The following is a 12848-nucleotide window of genomic DNA, read 5'->3' on the forward strand; positions in this document are numbered from 1 at the left end:
TGAGATGATTAACTTGCGAATCAACGGCAACCCAGTTCTCGGGCTTTGAGAAATACCTCTTTTACCTGAGCGCTATAGGCTTGTTTGCTAAACATTCTGTTACATAAGACTCAGCTGGCCTTGGCCTTCCTCATTCTTATGAGTCACCCACAAAAAGAAGCCACTTCTTGCCTCTTATGCAGCTTGTGCAGCTGAAAGTGAAATCCATTTTCTCCCTATAACTCCCATAATCTTACCCAGGATATTTTTTTTTGAAGCTCAGGGATAGCTGCAGATAAGATTTCATGCAAACACCTTCTCTGGGTGTCAGAACTGGTTCGCCAGTTCCTTTTCTCACCCTGTCTGATCATCACTGCTTTGACCGCAGCTGAGCCAGTGATCGGATTAAGGGCAAGATGGTAACTCCAATGGCGAGACCAAAGGTCATCCTGGCCACGCACAGTGGTTAGAGCACCCCTTCAGCTGGATTTCCCAGAGAGCTGAAAGTGCTTTCGAAGAGGGCTTGCCATTTCTGGCGCAAATGCACCTCCATCCCACTTCCTCTTTGAGCCAACAGGGCTTCGTATTCTTTCAAAACCAGTCCGTTTACAGGCAAAAGCAGAACAAATTTCTGTTATGTGATGGGAAGCGAAATGAGACTCTCAGAAACAATTGTGATACGGTACACTTCACAGCTGGGCCTAAGCTTTCAGATGCAGCAGGAAGTTATTCATAAAAGGCATTAGGGTCTAACCAAACATATTCCACATCAGGATTCTACTGATGCATGTTGGAGACAAGATAGTTCAGTTTTATCATGGGAAGGGTAGTAGTAGTAATAATAATAATAATAATAATAATAATAATAATAATAATAATAATAATAATAATTTTATTATTATTATTTATACCCTGCCCATCTGGCTGGGTTTCCCCAGCCACTCTGGGTGGCTTCCAGCAAAATATTAAAATACAATAATTCATCAAATATTAAAAGCTTCCCTAAACTCCCTTCAGATGGCTTCTAAAAGTCAGACAGTTGTTTATTTCTTTGACATCTGGTGGGAGGGCGTTCCACAGAGCGGGCACCACTACCGAGAAGGCCCTCTGCCTGGTTCCCTGCAACTTCAGTGTCCGGGCAGAACGATGGGGGTGGTAGGTGGGGAAATGTATTAATCTAGTTCTAGGAATATGTGCCGAAATGGCCTTTTCTTTCAAAGTTTTGATCATTATGATAATTTCCTGGTATTTGGAGCATTAAGAATGCCTGAGCAGAGCAGCGGTGGTTTCTAAAGGAGGCAGGTGAAAGGTGAATGGGAAGATAAAACCTACTGACATATCCAGGTTGCCAAGGAAGTAAACTGTAACTTTAATGCTACAGTCAATGACCAGCACTGATATTTGCAGTACTGTACAAAGGATTTACAGTATGTGGCTCAAAAGGCATTTCTGTTTCCTTCTCTTTCTCTCTTCACTGTCTTCTCTGATTCTTCCTTCAAGGATTTCCTGCTTCTTTGAATATCAGTTTGTTTTGTAGATGGAGAGCTCTGTTTCAGAAATCCCATTTCTGTTTATTAAAAAGCATTTACAAACCACAGAATATTTTTAAAAATATGTCAGCTGTGTAGAGTAAAAAACAAAAACAGCAACCGACACAGTACCAACTGAAGTCATTAATAAAACCACAGCCTATAGCCAATAAAACAGCAAGACATACCCACATAAAAACATTTGATCAAAAGCAAACATGTAAAACGGCATCCAGTATTAGGGGTTACGGAAAGCCTGGGCAAAAAAAATAAAATAAAGTCTTTGCAAGATGTCTGGTGTAACTGATGGTTGCTGCTCCTGCATATGACAGAAGGGCGGGCAATTCATGGAACAGGAGCAGCAGCAGAAAATGCCCATTTTCAGATCACCAGCCTAAGGCATTCCATATAGAATCTGCTACAAATAGAATCCGCCCAGATGATCTATAATCTTACAGGTCTACACAGGAGAAGGCAGCCTTTCAAATAACCTGATTGTTTAGGGATTACAGTGGTACCTTAGTTCTTAGACTTAATCTGTTACGGAAGTCCATTCCAAAACCAAAGAGTTCCAAAACCAAGATGCGCTTTCCCATAGAAAGTAATGCAAAATGGATTAATCCGTTCCAGACTTTTAAAAACAACCCTTAAAACAGCAATTTAACATGAATTTTATTATCTAACAAGACCATTGATCCATAAAATGAAATCAATAATGTACTATACTATAAAATAAATAAGACAATATTGTAGATGATAAAACTAAAAAAATAAAAAAATCATTACAGTCATTGTTTGGATGGGGGGCTTTTATCCATTTCTGCAGTCACACAATCAATCAATCAATCAATCAATCAATCAATCAATTAGTAGCTGAACTGGGTTCCACACAGTCACAAAAACAAATTAACCGAAAAAACCTCAAAAACAAAATCGCAAAATAAATAGCAAAAACAAAAGCGCCAAACTTAATCTGTTCCGGAAGTCCGTTTGACTCCCGAAATGTTCAAAAACCAAGGCGCAGCTTCTGATTGGCGCAGGTGCCCTGGAAACAATAGTCAACAGTGGCATTGGACATTCAGCTTCCAAAAAACCTTCGAAAACCGGAACACTTACTTCCAGGTTTTCGGTGTTTGAGAACCAAGCTGTTTGAGTACTAAGGCGTCTGAAAACCAAGGTACCACTGTATATGTTAACATGATGTCATTAAATGTGGCCTGGAAGATGACTGGCAGCGAGTTCAGTTCTCTCAGCTCAGGAGTAACAGGTTGAATGTCCAGATGTTCCACTCAACAACCTGGCCACAGCATTCTGTATCAGATGCAGTTTCCAAGGGAAGTCCCACATAAAGGGCGTTACAGTAGCCCAGCTATGAGGTTCTCGACACATGGGTCACAATGGCTGAGCTACCCCTGTCCAGGAAAGGTGCTGTTGGTGTAATAGTAGGCATTGCCAACAGTCTCTGTCTTATCAGGATTCAGTCTCGGTTTGCAGGCCTTCATTTAGCCTGCTGCTGCATCCGAGCAGTGGTTTAAAACAGTCACAGTCCCTCCTGATTCAGATGTTATGAAAAGAGCTGGGGTATTGTTAATATACGAATGACACCATGCCCCAAATCTCTTAATGAACGCTGCCAGTGGCTTGACAGAGATATTTAAACAGCGGAACTGCCAGGGAGCAGGCACATCCTCCTTCCCAAGCCTATTTGCTGAACCTGGCCTTGTGGGCAGGAGTGCTGCAAGCACAGTGCCACCAACTCCCAAACTCACAGAGATGGTCCAGGGAGGATCCCACGGCCAACGGTACTGAAAGCTACTAAGAACGAAGAAGCAAAGTTGCATGCCCCAGGGCCCTCCCTCAAGGGCCAACTTCCGTCCCAAAGCTGGGCCTGAACCCAGATACTTTTACTGAGGATTCGAAACTGAAAGGATTATGTTAAAAGGAAAAGGCAGTGACTGGGGAATTAAGTTGGGGATAAAAGAATGGCAGCCATTTAACACTACAGTGGTACCTCGGGTTAAGTACTTAATTCGTTCCAGAGGTCTGTTCTTAACCTGAAACTGTTTTTAACCTGAAGCACCACTTTAGCTAATGGGGCCTCCTGCTGCTGCCGCACCGCCGGAGCACGATTTCTGTTCTCATCCTGAAGCAAAGTTCTTAACCTGAAGCACTATTTCTGGGTTAGCGGAGTCTGTAACCTGAAACATATGTAACCTGAAGCGTATGTAACCTGAGGTACCACTGTAATTTTAAAGGTGATGTAAATAAATAAACCAGCCTACATACCACTAGGTCAGGATGGAAAGTCCACTGGACTAAATTTGTCTGGCTTCATAAACAAGCAAAATACACACATACCTGTTACACACACGCCTGTCATCCACTTGCTGCCATAGTTTTAAAAAGTGAAAATCTGGACCCAAAAGTTGTTGAATCCCAGACGTATGACAGCCCTACTTTAAACACATCTCCTAGAGAGGAAGGTGATGGTGATCGTTTGCTTAGAGAGAAACCAAGTGCTCTTCTTCAACATGCCTGAACAGTGTGTGTATTTGCTCAAGAATGCCGATCCAAACCAGGCTCAAGCAAAGCTTTCTCTCGTTGCAAGAAAAGAGAGAAATAGAGATAAAGTACTAGGGTGTGCGCTGACATTATTAACATATTCTAACTCATTCATAAACTCTAAATGAAAAGATAATAAGGGCCCATACTGCTACAAGAAATGGCAGGTGTCAGAAATCACCTTGTTTAAGCACAGGGGGTAGAATACATTTGAAGGAGCTCTGACCCAACAGCAGGGATGCGGGTGGTGCTGTGGGTTAAACCACAGAGCCTAGGACTTGCTGATCGGAAGGTGATCGGTTCGAATCCCCACAACAGGGTGAGCTCACGTTGCTTGGTCGGCTTCGTCATGCTGGCCACATGACCCAGAAGCTGTACGTCGGCTCCCTCAGTCAGTAAAGCGAGATGAGCTGCCCAGAGTCGGCCACAACTGGACCTAATGGTTGAGGGTCCCTTTACATTTTTAAGCACAGGGGGTGGAATACATTTGAAGGAGCTCTGACCCAAAAGCAGGTCATTGCACTGACGAAACTGAATACCTCTTCACACCAGTCATCCAAATCCAGCATTGCTTCCTTAGAAGCCTCAGCATCTAGGATGGAGCTTGGATTGTCATCTCTCCATCTAAACCCAGATCTTTAATTACACCTTGCCCTCACCCAGTTCATATGAAGGGAAGGGCTTTGAGATGCGAGGTGATACTGCAGTGAGAAAGTGCAATTGCCAACCCTGAGGAAAACTAGTTCTGCTTTCCAAAGTCATGGGAGTTTCTGCCAAGGGAAATCTGGCAAGGAAGCAAAGGAACGCCACTAACTGTGCTTGAAGTGGGGCCAATTTTTTGGTGCAATAGATGCCTGTGTCCCCGTCCGGTATCATTAATATACCCATTTCATTGATGGGATGGGAGAGAACGTGCCTTGCCCAAGGCCACCTACCAAATTCATGACACAGCAAGTTTGGGACTGGGGAGGCTCAGTCTCTTAGCTGCCGCATGACACCAACAGTCTCTGGGCAGCTGGGCAAAATTTATGGGAGCGGAGAAGAAACTTGGGGAATTGCCACCTTCCTGCTCCCAGAGTATCCATTCATTCCACCAACTGCCGCTGCAGGAGTGTCTGACGGACCATTTTGCCCTAAGGGGAACAGAGAAGCGGCAGTAACGTCTTTGCCTAAGTTAACCTTTCCATTTTATTGTAACCCACTCCCTGCCCCTTTAAAAAATGTGCTTATTGTTGTAATATGTGAACCGCTTTGTGAGGTCCGGCTGAAAAGCGGTATATAAATACTGTAAATACAGTGGTACCTCGGGTTAAGTACTTAATTCATTCCAGAGGTCTGTTCTTAACCTGAAACTGTTTTTAACCTGAAGCACCACTTTAGCTAATGGGGCCTCCTGCTGCTGCCACACCACCGGAGCACGATTTCTCTTCTCATCCTGAAGCAAAGTTCTTAAACCAAGGTAATATTTCTGGGTTAGCAGAGTCTGTAACCTGAAGCGTATGTAACCTGAAGCCTATGTAACCCGAGGTACCACTGTATATCAATATACTTAAAGCACAATGAGTCAGGGCCAGAAAGGGGGAGGCAGGATGGAGAGTGGTCGAAGGTTGCCTTGATGGTTGCCAAATCCCTGGCTCCCAAAGAAGTAGATGCTGGTCAGCCACAGGAACTCACAGCTTAAATCTACGTGCCCTCCTGGCTTCCAATTAACATCACAACACGGCACTCTCATGTAAAATGAAAAGTCCACCAGTGTTCACCACCCCAAGTTTGGTTGTTGAGGAAAACCCATGTGAGTTGAAGGGTCAGATAAAAGTGCCATTGTTGGCACCAATGTAGTCATTTGAAATGGCTGTTATCGAAACTGCCTGAAACGTCCTTAGGGTTGGGAATCTTCTTTAGTCATACTCTCAGGTTACACATTGAAATGGAAGTATATCCTTAGTTCTATTAATTTCATCGTGTCTGTTCTGAGAACTTACTTGGCTACCACCTTTACTTTTACACTCATTTCTGATGATCCTCTTCTTTTTGGCCAAAACGATCCAATTCCTTGGAATTAGAATTGTGCTGTTAAGCAAATATGTGCATATCAAACACTTTCATTCATGAAATTTGCAAGGTAATTGGTTATGGATGGATAACTTGCCTGAACTGCATACAAACAAATTTTAGTTTTTCAAATGTCAGTGGTCTTAATTGCAAAGGAACAGGTTAACTGGTGTTCAAGTGGAATTGTTATTTATTTGGGAAATGCACTCTGGATGCAGACCCACGGCCTCTGATGGATGACAGCAGGGCAGACTTACAAATAATGAAGCACGAGTTAGTATTCACAATATTTTCACTAGGTCCTGGGTGTGCACAAACTGGTGGTGGCAAAGAAGTAGTAAGCAAACAACCCCTGTAACGCTTCCTAGCTGAACTGCATGAAGGCAATTTGGATTTGATGTCAGCAGAAATATAACTGTTTACAAACCTGGTGTGCGAGTTTGCCACCCTCCCGCCCCCCAAAAAATTTTCAATTTGAAAAGCCCTGAATGATCTTATGACATTCCTATCTCAGTCTTTCTCCGAGGACCTCAGAAAGGCATATGTAGTCACCTTCCTCCTATCAGGTGGGCTGGCAAGTCTGTGTTGAAATTAGCCTAAGGAAATGTTTCATGGCTGAGTGGGAACCTGAACCCCAACCTCCTTCCTTGCCCACAGCCCAGCACTTTAGCCCAAGTCTTGCCAACCTGGCGCCCTCCAAGCGTTTTGGATGACAACTTCTGTTCGTCCCAGACAGCGCATCTTGGTTGGCAGGGGCTGCACTGACAGCTACACTAACCTCGCATGCGTGACTTAAGGGCAGGCAGGCAAGGTTTGCGCGACGTAAAAACTCAGGCTTGTTCTGGTGTGGTGCGCGCTCAGCCCCGAGCCTAGAAATGACAACAAGAACCGTGCTCCGAGGTTTTGTTTTGTTTTTGTACAATAAAAGTTTAATGACTTTTATAAAAATGTGCTATCTGGCACCAAGTAATGAATCCACAAATTATTAACATATTTACAAGTAGGAAGCCGATAAGATCAAATGAAAATATATTTATATATATATATCTATATATATAATATTTATATAGACAGACAGAGGAGTGGGGATGTACGTTTAAGGAGACCCATCCACTGGGCAGCCAGGGAAGGGAGAGGGAGAGGGAGAGAGAGAAAAAGAAAGAGAGAATGAATGAATGAGACCCATCCATCAATCCATCTGTGCACATGCCCACCCTCTTTGATTACACACAAAACTCCCAGCAAGCTGCCACTGCTGCTAGAGAAGGTTAAAAAAAGCTTAACCCTCCCTGGTAAAGATATATATCTTTTTGGATATCTATTATATATATATATATATATTACATATATGTACACAGCGGGGGGGGGGGTGCACATAAGAGAAAAGAGGCGGATGGGTGGGTAGCTACATAGTTCCAGAACCATTCAGCTCGAAGAAGCTGGAAAATTAAGAGTCAGCTCTGAAAGATGAAAGAACCTTGTGGTATTCATTAAAGCATCTGGAACAATTTGCACAGGTTTGGTTGGGGGGGAATTATTATTATTTTTTAATATAAAAAAAGAATCTTATCTGTTCTGTCTGACGAGTAACATAAACGAAGTTAGAAACAGGATAAAAGTTCCAGAGATCATCGCGCAGAAAAATTAGGTTTCCCCTTCTTTATAGCCTTTGGGGGGGGGGGAGGGGGGAGGGGGGAACCACTGAGGAACAACCAACACTTCTGGATTTCAAGATGAAGAAGGAAGCAAAAATTCCCACCCACCCCCGCAAATAATTTTTAAAAAAGCATATTTAAGACCTGGGGAGAGGAGAACTCATGCCAAAACTAAAGGGTTTGATGGTTAATTTGTCAACCCACAAAACGAGCTGGAGGAAGCAACTATAGGCAATGAGCAAATAATGGATTTATATCCGCAGCTTGGAAAAGGCACACTGGTGTATGCAAATAAATAGCAGGGGTTTCGTAAGACCAGAAACCATTCCTGCATAAAATATATGGCAAAATCTAATAAATGGAACTCTGCTAAAGGAGGTGAAATGCTGGTGGGAAGCCTACCAAACCCTCATCCCGGGTATTCTCCCTTCCACTGGAGCCAAATGAAAGCTCTAATCCTCTGCTTGTGTATCTCAGTGGTAAAGTGATTCATGCCGAAAAATCCAAAACAAGGAGAGTCACATTCCCCAAACCAGCCAAAACCTCCCTCTGAAATATTTGGGGACTGAGATGATGCAGCGCCTCTAAACACAGCATTTGTGACTTGACTTCAGCAAAAAAGATTTACACCCAGTAAAAACAGAAGCTTGATTTGTCATGCCAACCTGCTGAAATACAGTCGGCTTTTCCAAAAACCTGCCACCAAACATAATTCAGAGACATTATGTGGTTTCAGCTCCACTCCCCTCCTCCCCAGGAGTGTACTGGCTCAAAGGCACATTTATTTGGAATTAATATCGCAACTGTGAATAGAAGCAAGCTTGCTCTTACCAGAATTTCCAGTTGAAATCAGAATCCATCAATACACTGAAAAGCATGGCTAGCTAGGATGAAAAAGTTTGGCCTGTAGTTTATTACAGTTAAGAGGTGGCTGCTGTTTTAAACTTGTCAGGGAGACTTGAAAGGATGTAGTTTCTGAACCTTTAAGATGAGGTGGATTTTAAGGGGCTGGAGCTGTTGAAACAGCAGCCTGGAGAGTGAGGGCCTTTTAAAAGCTCAAATCCAGCAGGCTGCTTATTGTTTTGTTTTTAAAAAAATGGAAATGCAGAGAAGATTCGTAATGAGACTTCAGTCACATCCTTCTGACTTGACTGGGGCTGGGTGAGAGCGAAGCTTGCAAACAGACAAACAACACTGCAGCAACGAATAATTTCGAAAAAGCCAAGAAGATGTAGGGTTGGGAAGAGAGCTATTTCAAAATTTTAAATACCGCAGAGTTTCAAGTTGGGAGAGCACACTAAAGACAGGTCAATATTTACGGGGCTTAGACAGGGACTTGAGAGAAGTAGAAGGGAGGGCATAAAAGGGTCTGTTTATTACTGTAGCTGTTTTCACTATTTAATTACCTAAAATACATCTGTCTTCCATGCAGGTGAAGATGCACCTGAAGATTTTAGTCAGAACGGAAAGAGAGAATGACCGACTGTTGGAGGTGTAGATGGTTGGGCCCTGTTTCTCATTGAATATGCCTGAAACAACTTCCTTCCTCCCCACCCACCCCCTCAATTAAATTTGTAAGTAGAAAATGTGTGTAGAGTTTATTTAGAAAGTCAATGGAATTATGGATGTTCAAGACTGAGATCACCTGGGGGTGGGGAGGGAGTTCAAGACAGTGGTTGCTGACGAAATAGGCAGCTACTTGAGATGATTCAGCCCCTTTTCACTTCAAAACAATGGTTGCTAACATAGGGTTTCCACAACTTCCTGTCTCTTTGGTTTCAGAACACTATAGTAGTGAGAGGAAAAAATAATTTAAGCTTCTGACAAGAATTAAACTGTGTAAGATGCGCAACAAAATTATATAATCGAGTTCAGCAAACCTGCTGCAAGTATTCTGCTCCTTGTCCCACAAACAAACAAAACACCCAACTTATATTGGGCAAGTCTTAATGGAGCCTTTTACAGCAGGAGAGGAAGCCATCTGCCATCTCTGTAGATATGGAAGCGTACCTTAAAACTGGCCAGGGCTTTTAGGGGAGGTGCCATGACTGCACCATAGTGGAAAAAAAGAAAAGGAGCAGAAAGCAGTAGCAATTTTAATCCTGCCCCCAAGAGGATACACAAAAGAGGCACAGAGTGGGAAAGGTTTTACTAAATGTAGAGCAAAGTGAGAAAGGTGCCTCTTACTGGAACATAATTAGCCTTCAAAATACTGGAAGAAATGGGGTGGAACTACAGACTACACCAGCCAATGATGGATCCAAAGTGTGTTTGCTAAACAACAATAATAAAAATGTATGGAAGGGGCCTTTTCACAGGAGATGGGGTGGGTGGAAGGTTCTTAAGCCTTCCCTGCTTCTCTCTACACTCCTGCCTCTCTTTCCACTCTTGGACCCAGAGATGGGGTGTGAGATGGGGATTGGGGGCAAAACAGCTGGAGGGAAGGATTGCGGGGGAGAAGCAGCAGCAAAACATTAAGCAGGCCCTCCCACTGATGCCTCACTGGCTGAAAATGCCCCCACTTCCAACATTAACTGTATTCAGCAAGGATGGGCTGGCAAACCATGGTTGCTGACATAATATGGAGTTCTTTGGCCCTATGAAACGTCAAATCGAGATGGGCACGTCTAAAACTCATCCCAAGCATTTCCGGGCTTGTGAGGTCAATAAGAGACATCTCAGAAGGGCTGCATTTTATTCTGTTGGACTAGTTCAACCATTTATCCCACACAATATATGCCAATTGGGTGGAAACTGAGAAGTAAATGGATTCTCTCAATAGCTGTCTTGGGATGGGGAAGATTCGGGACACAGCAGAGGGCAGCAGAAAGAAAAGAGCTACCAGCCTGCATGCTGATCCTCCCTTGAATGCAAGCCCCTTGCCCCTCTCCACTATTAAAATAGAGATGGAAACGTTTTCAGGTGTCACCTGTGGTTTCCCTAGAGCGTAAAGGGCATTCTGGATGGGGGAAATTGAAAGCAGCCAATTGCTCAAAGCTCTGGACAGTCCACTGCAGGAAACACATGCTAACCAGGGAGAAGGTATGTTCCCAAGGTATGTTCCCAAACACCTAGCTATTCAAAATCCAAACACTGGGACAAGCAGAATGAAGACAGAACTTTAAAATGAAACAAACAAACCTGCTAAAATATTTCCAAATGCCTACTTTTAAAATCTTTCACTTTCAAAACTGACTCCCATTTAAAAGAAATAAAGAAATACACTCTTTGACCCCCTGCCAGAAAGTTATATGCTCCCCTCCCACCACAAAAAAACCGAAGAGGGAAAAGGGGGGAAAAAGAAAGAAAATCTACTTGGCATCAAAGGAAAAGGGTGGCGCAGGGCAAGCAAGGATAAAAAACAAGAAGAAGGAAATACATTGCAACATTATTTACAGTTTTCGTTTTAGTATGAAGAGGAAAACAAAATAAAATATTTACATACTAATAAACGCATGTGTTTCTACAAGAAACAGCCAATCCATCTGGAATAGATATATACACAACTTTCTTCTCCTAAAGAAAAATTATTAGGGGTGGCTGGGATGTGGGAAAGTCTTAGCTTACGCTGTAAGTCAGCATCAGTTGAAGCCATAACTGTAACAAGGAAAGAAACTCAACTCCCCTTCATTATTACGGCTAGTCCCTGTCCCCCCCCCCCTTTACTACACATTACAGAATAAAAAAAAGAGTCAGAAAAGGGAGGTTGCAATATGAATGACACAATCTTAACTGGTTTTCAGGACCTCTATTTTTCTGGCCTCAAGAGCTTGGAAGGAGGAAGGATCAACGGGATGATAATTCTATGAGGAGATAGACACTGAAGCAGGAAGTTTCAAGTTTTCGCCCATGGTGACAAATCTAGCCAAATGATGCGGCTGGACAATGACATGCTTCCCCCGGTGCATCCTGGCCATTAGCAGAAAGATTTTGGGAGCAACCTTTAACCCCAGAACAAAGTCCCAGGGGCAGGGGTTGTTCCAGGCCTCTCTGTCAAAAAACCAGGAAACCTTCTCCCCCAAACCCTTTGGAAATGTGAGGACAAATGCTCCACAATCTGAAATTTCAAGGGCCTGGGCAGCTCATAGCTCTAGCAGATGTGCCTTCAGGGGCATCAAGCACTGTATTGCCTCAAAAGGTTTAACAGGAGGCACTGATCCCAACCTGCCATTCTCAAAGTCAATGGCTAATTGACAGCTGTGCGCTGAACATGCATAACCTGAAATAGATGATACCTAGAAAGGAAATTCCACCCCACAGCCACCCTGCTGATTTCCTTGACATCGTAAGCCGTTCTCTGAGTTTAGCAACAGAGCTGGTGGGTCTTGCAGAATTAACCACACTAATATCCAGGCCGTCTTGAGCTGGAAAGGGAAGGATATTTGACTTATGTAAAGGGTCAGAATCTACAGGAGTTTTGTTAATTGGTGTTGGAGGTTGGAGCAAAAATGACAGCAACACCTGAAAAGAAACTATCACCAGCCTGGCTGGTGGAAGAAAAAGGAACTTCTTGTTGATTCAAACCTGAGGTGAGGGAAGTGCTTTCTCATTGGCTGAGAACTTTAAAAGGTACATGGATGGGTCTTAAGGCGACTGAGAGTTTTCCCACAACTCTGTGGGGAGAAGAGCTAAGCTACAGGTGAGAGGCGAGATTAGGGCTGGGGAAACAAAATAAATACGAACGCCAGGATTATGTCTCAGTTCAGGGTGCCCCGGCAGTTCTCTGTGCCACACAGGCAAGGAATCTTGTTCTCCTCAATCGGGAACTTGTAGTCGTAAGTGATCTCCTCGTTGATGCTGATGGGCTGCTTGGAATAGATGACAATCTTCTTCTGGGATTCTATGGTGATGACTTTGGCATAGCAGTTGGGCTAAGAGAGGGAAAGATGGACAAAAATGAACCGGACAGGATGTTAATACATCAGCTCTATGCCAATGGCAGCACCACCACCTCACTAGCTCACTATGTTACTCGTTTGGAAGCCAGGAGCACGCCCCCAAACACAAAAAAAGTTCCATTTGTGATTCCCAAGGTGTGTGGAATGCAATAGCAAACCAGAACCACTGCATG

At 43.5% G+C, this 12848-nt stretch overlaps 1 protein-coding gene across 7 annotated transcripts in view; it reads right to left on the minus strand.

The window, feature by feature from the left end:
• Positions 1 to 7805: 7805 nt before the first annotated feature.
• SETD1A (SET domain containing 1A, histone lysine methyltransferase) overlaps positions 7806 to 12848 on the minus strand; it is a 31740-nt gene continuing 26697 nt past the window's right edge. For all 7 annotated transcript variants that reach the window (XM_079950227.1, XM_079950226.1, XM_079950225.1 and 4 more), the window contains exon 20: positions 7806 to 12648. In XM_079950227.1, the coding sequence (XP_079806353.1) occupies positions 12475 to 12648 (174 nt within the window). In that variant the 3' untranslated portion in view covers positions 7806 to 12474. The remainder of the gene's footprint in view (positions 12649 to 12848) is intronic.

Source organism: Podarcis cretensis (genome assembly GCF_951804945.1).
Source record: "Podarcis cretensis genome assembly, chromosome: 13".
NCBI lineage: Eukaryota > Metazoa > Chordata > Lepidosauria > Squamata > Lacertidae > Podarcis > Podarcis cretensis.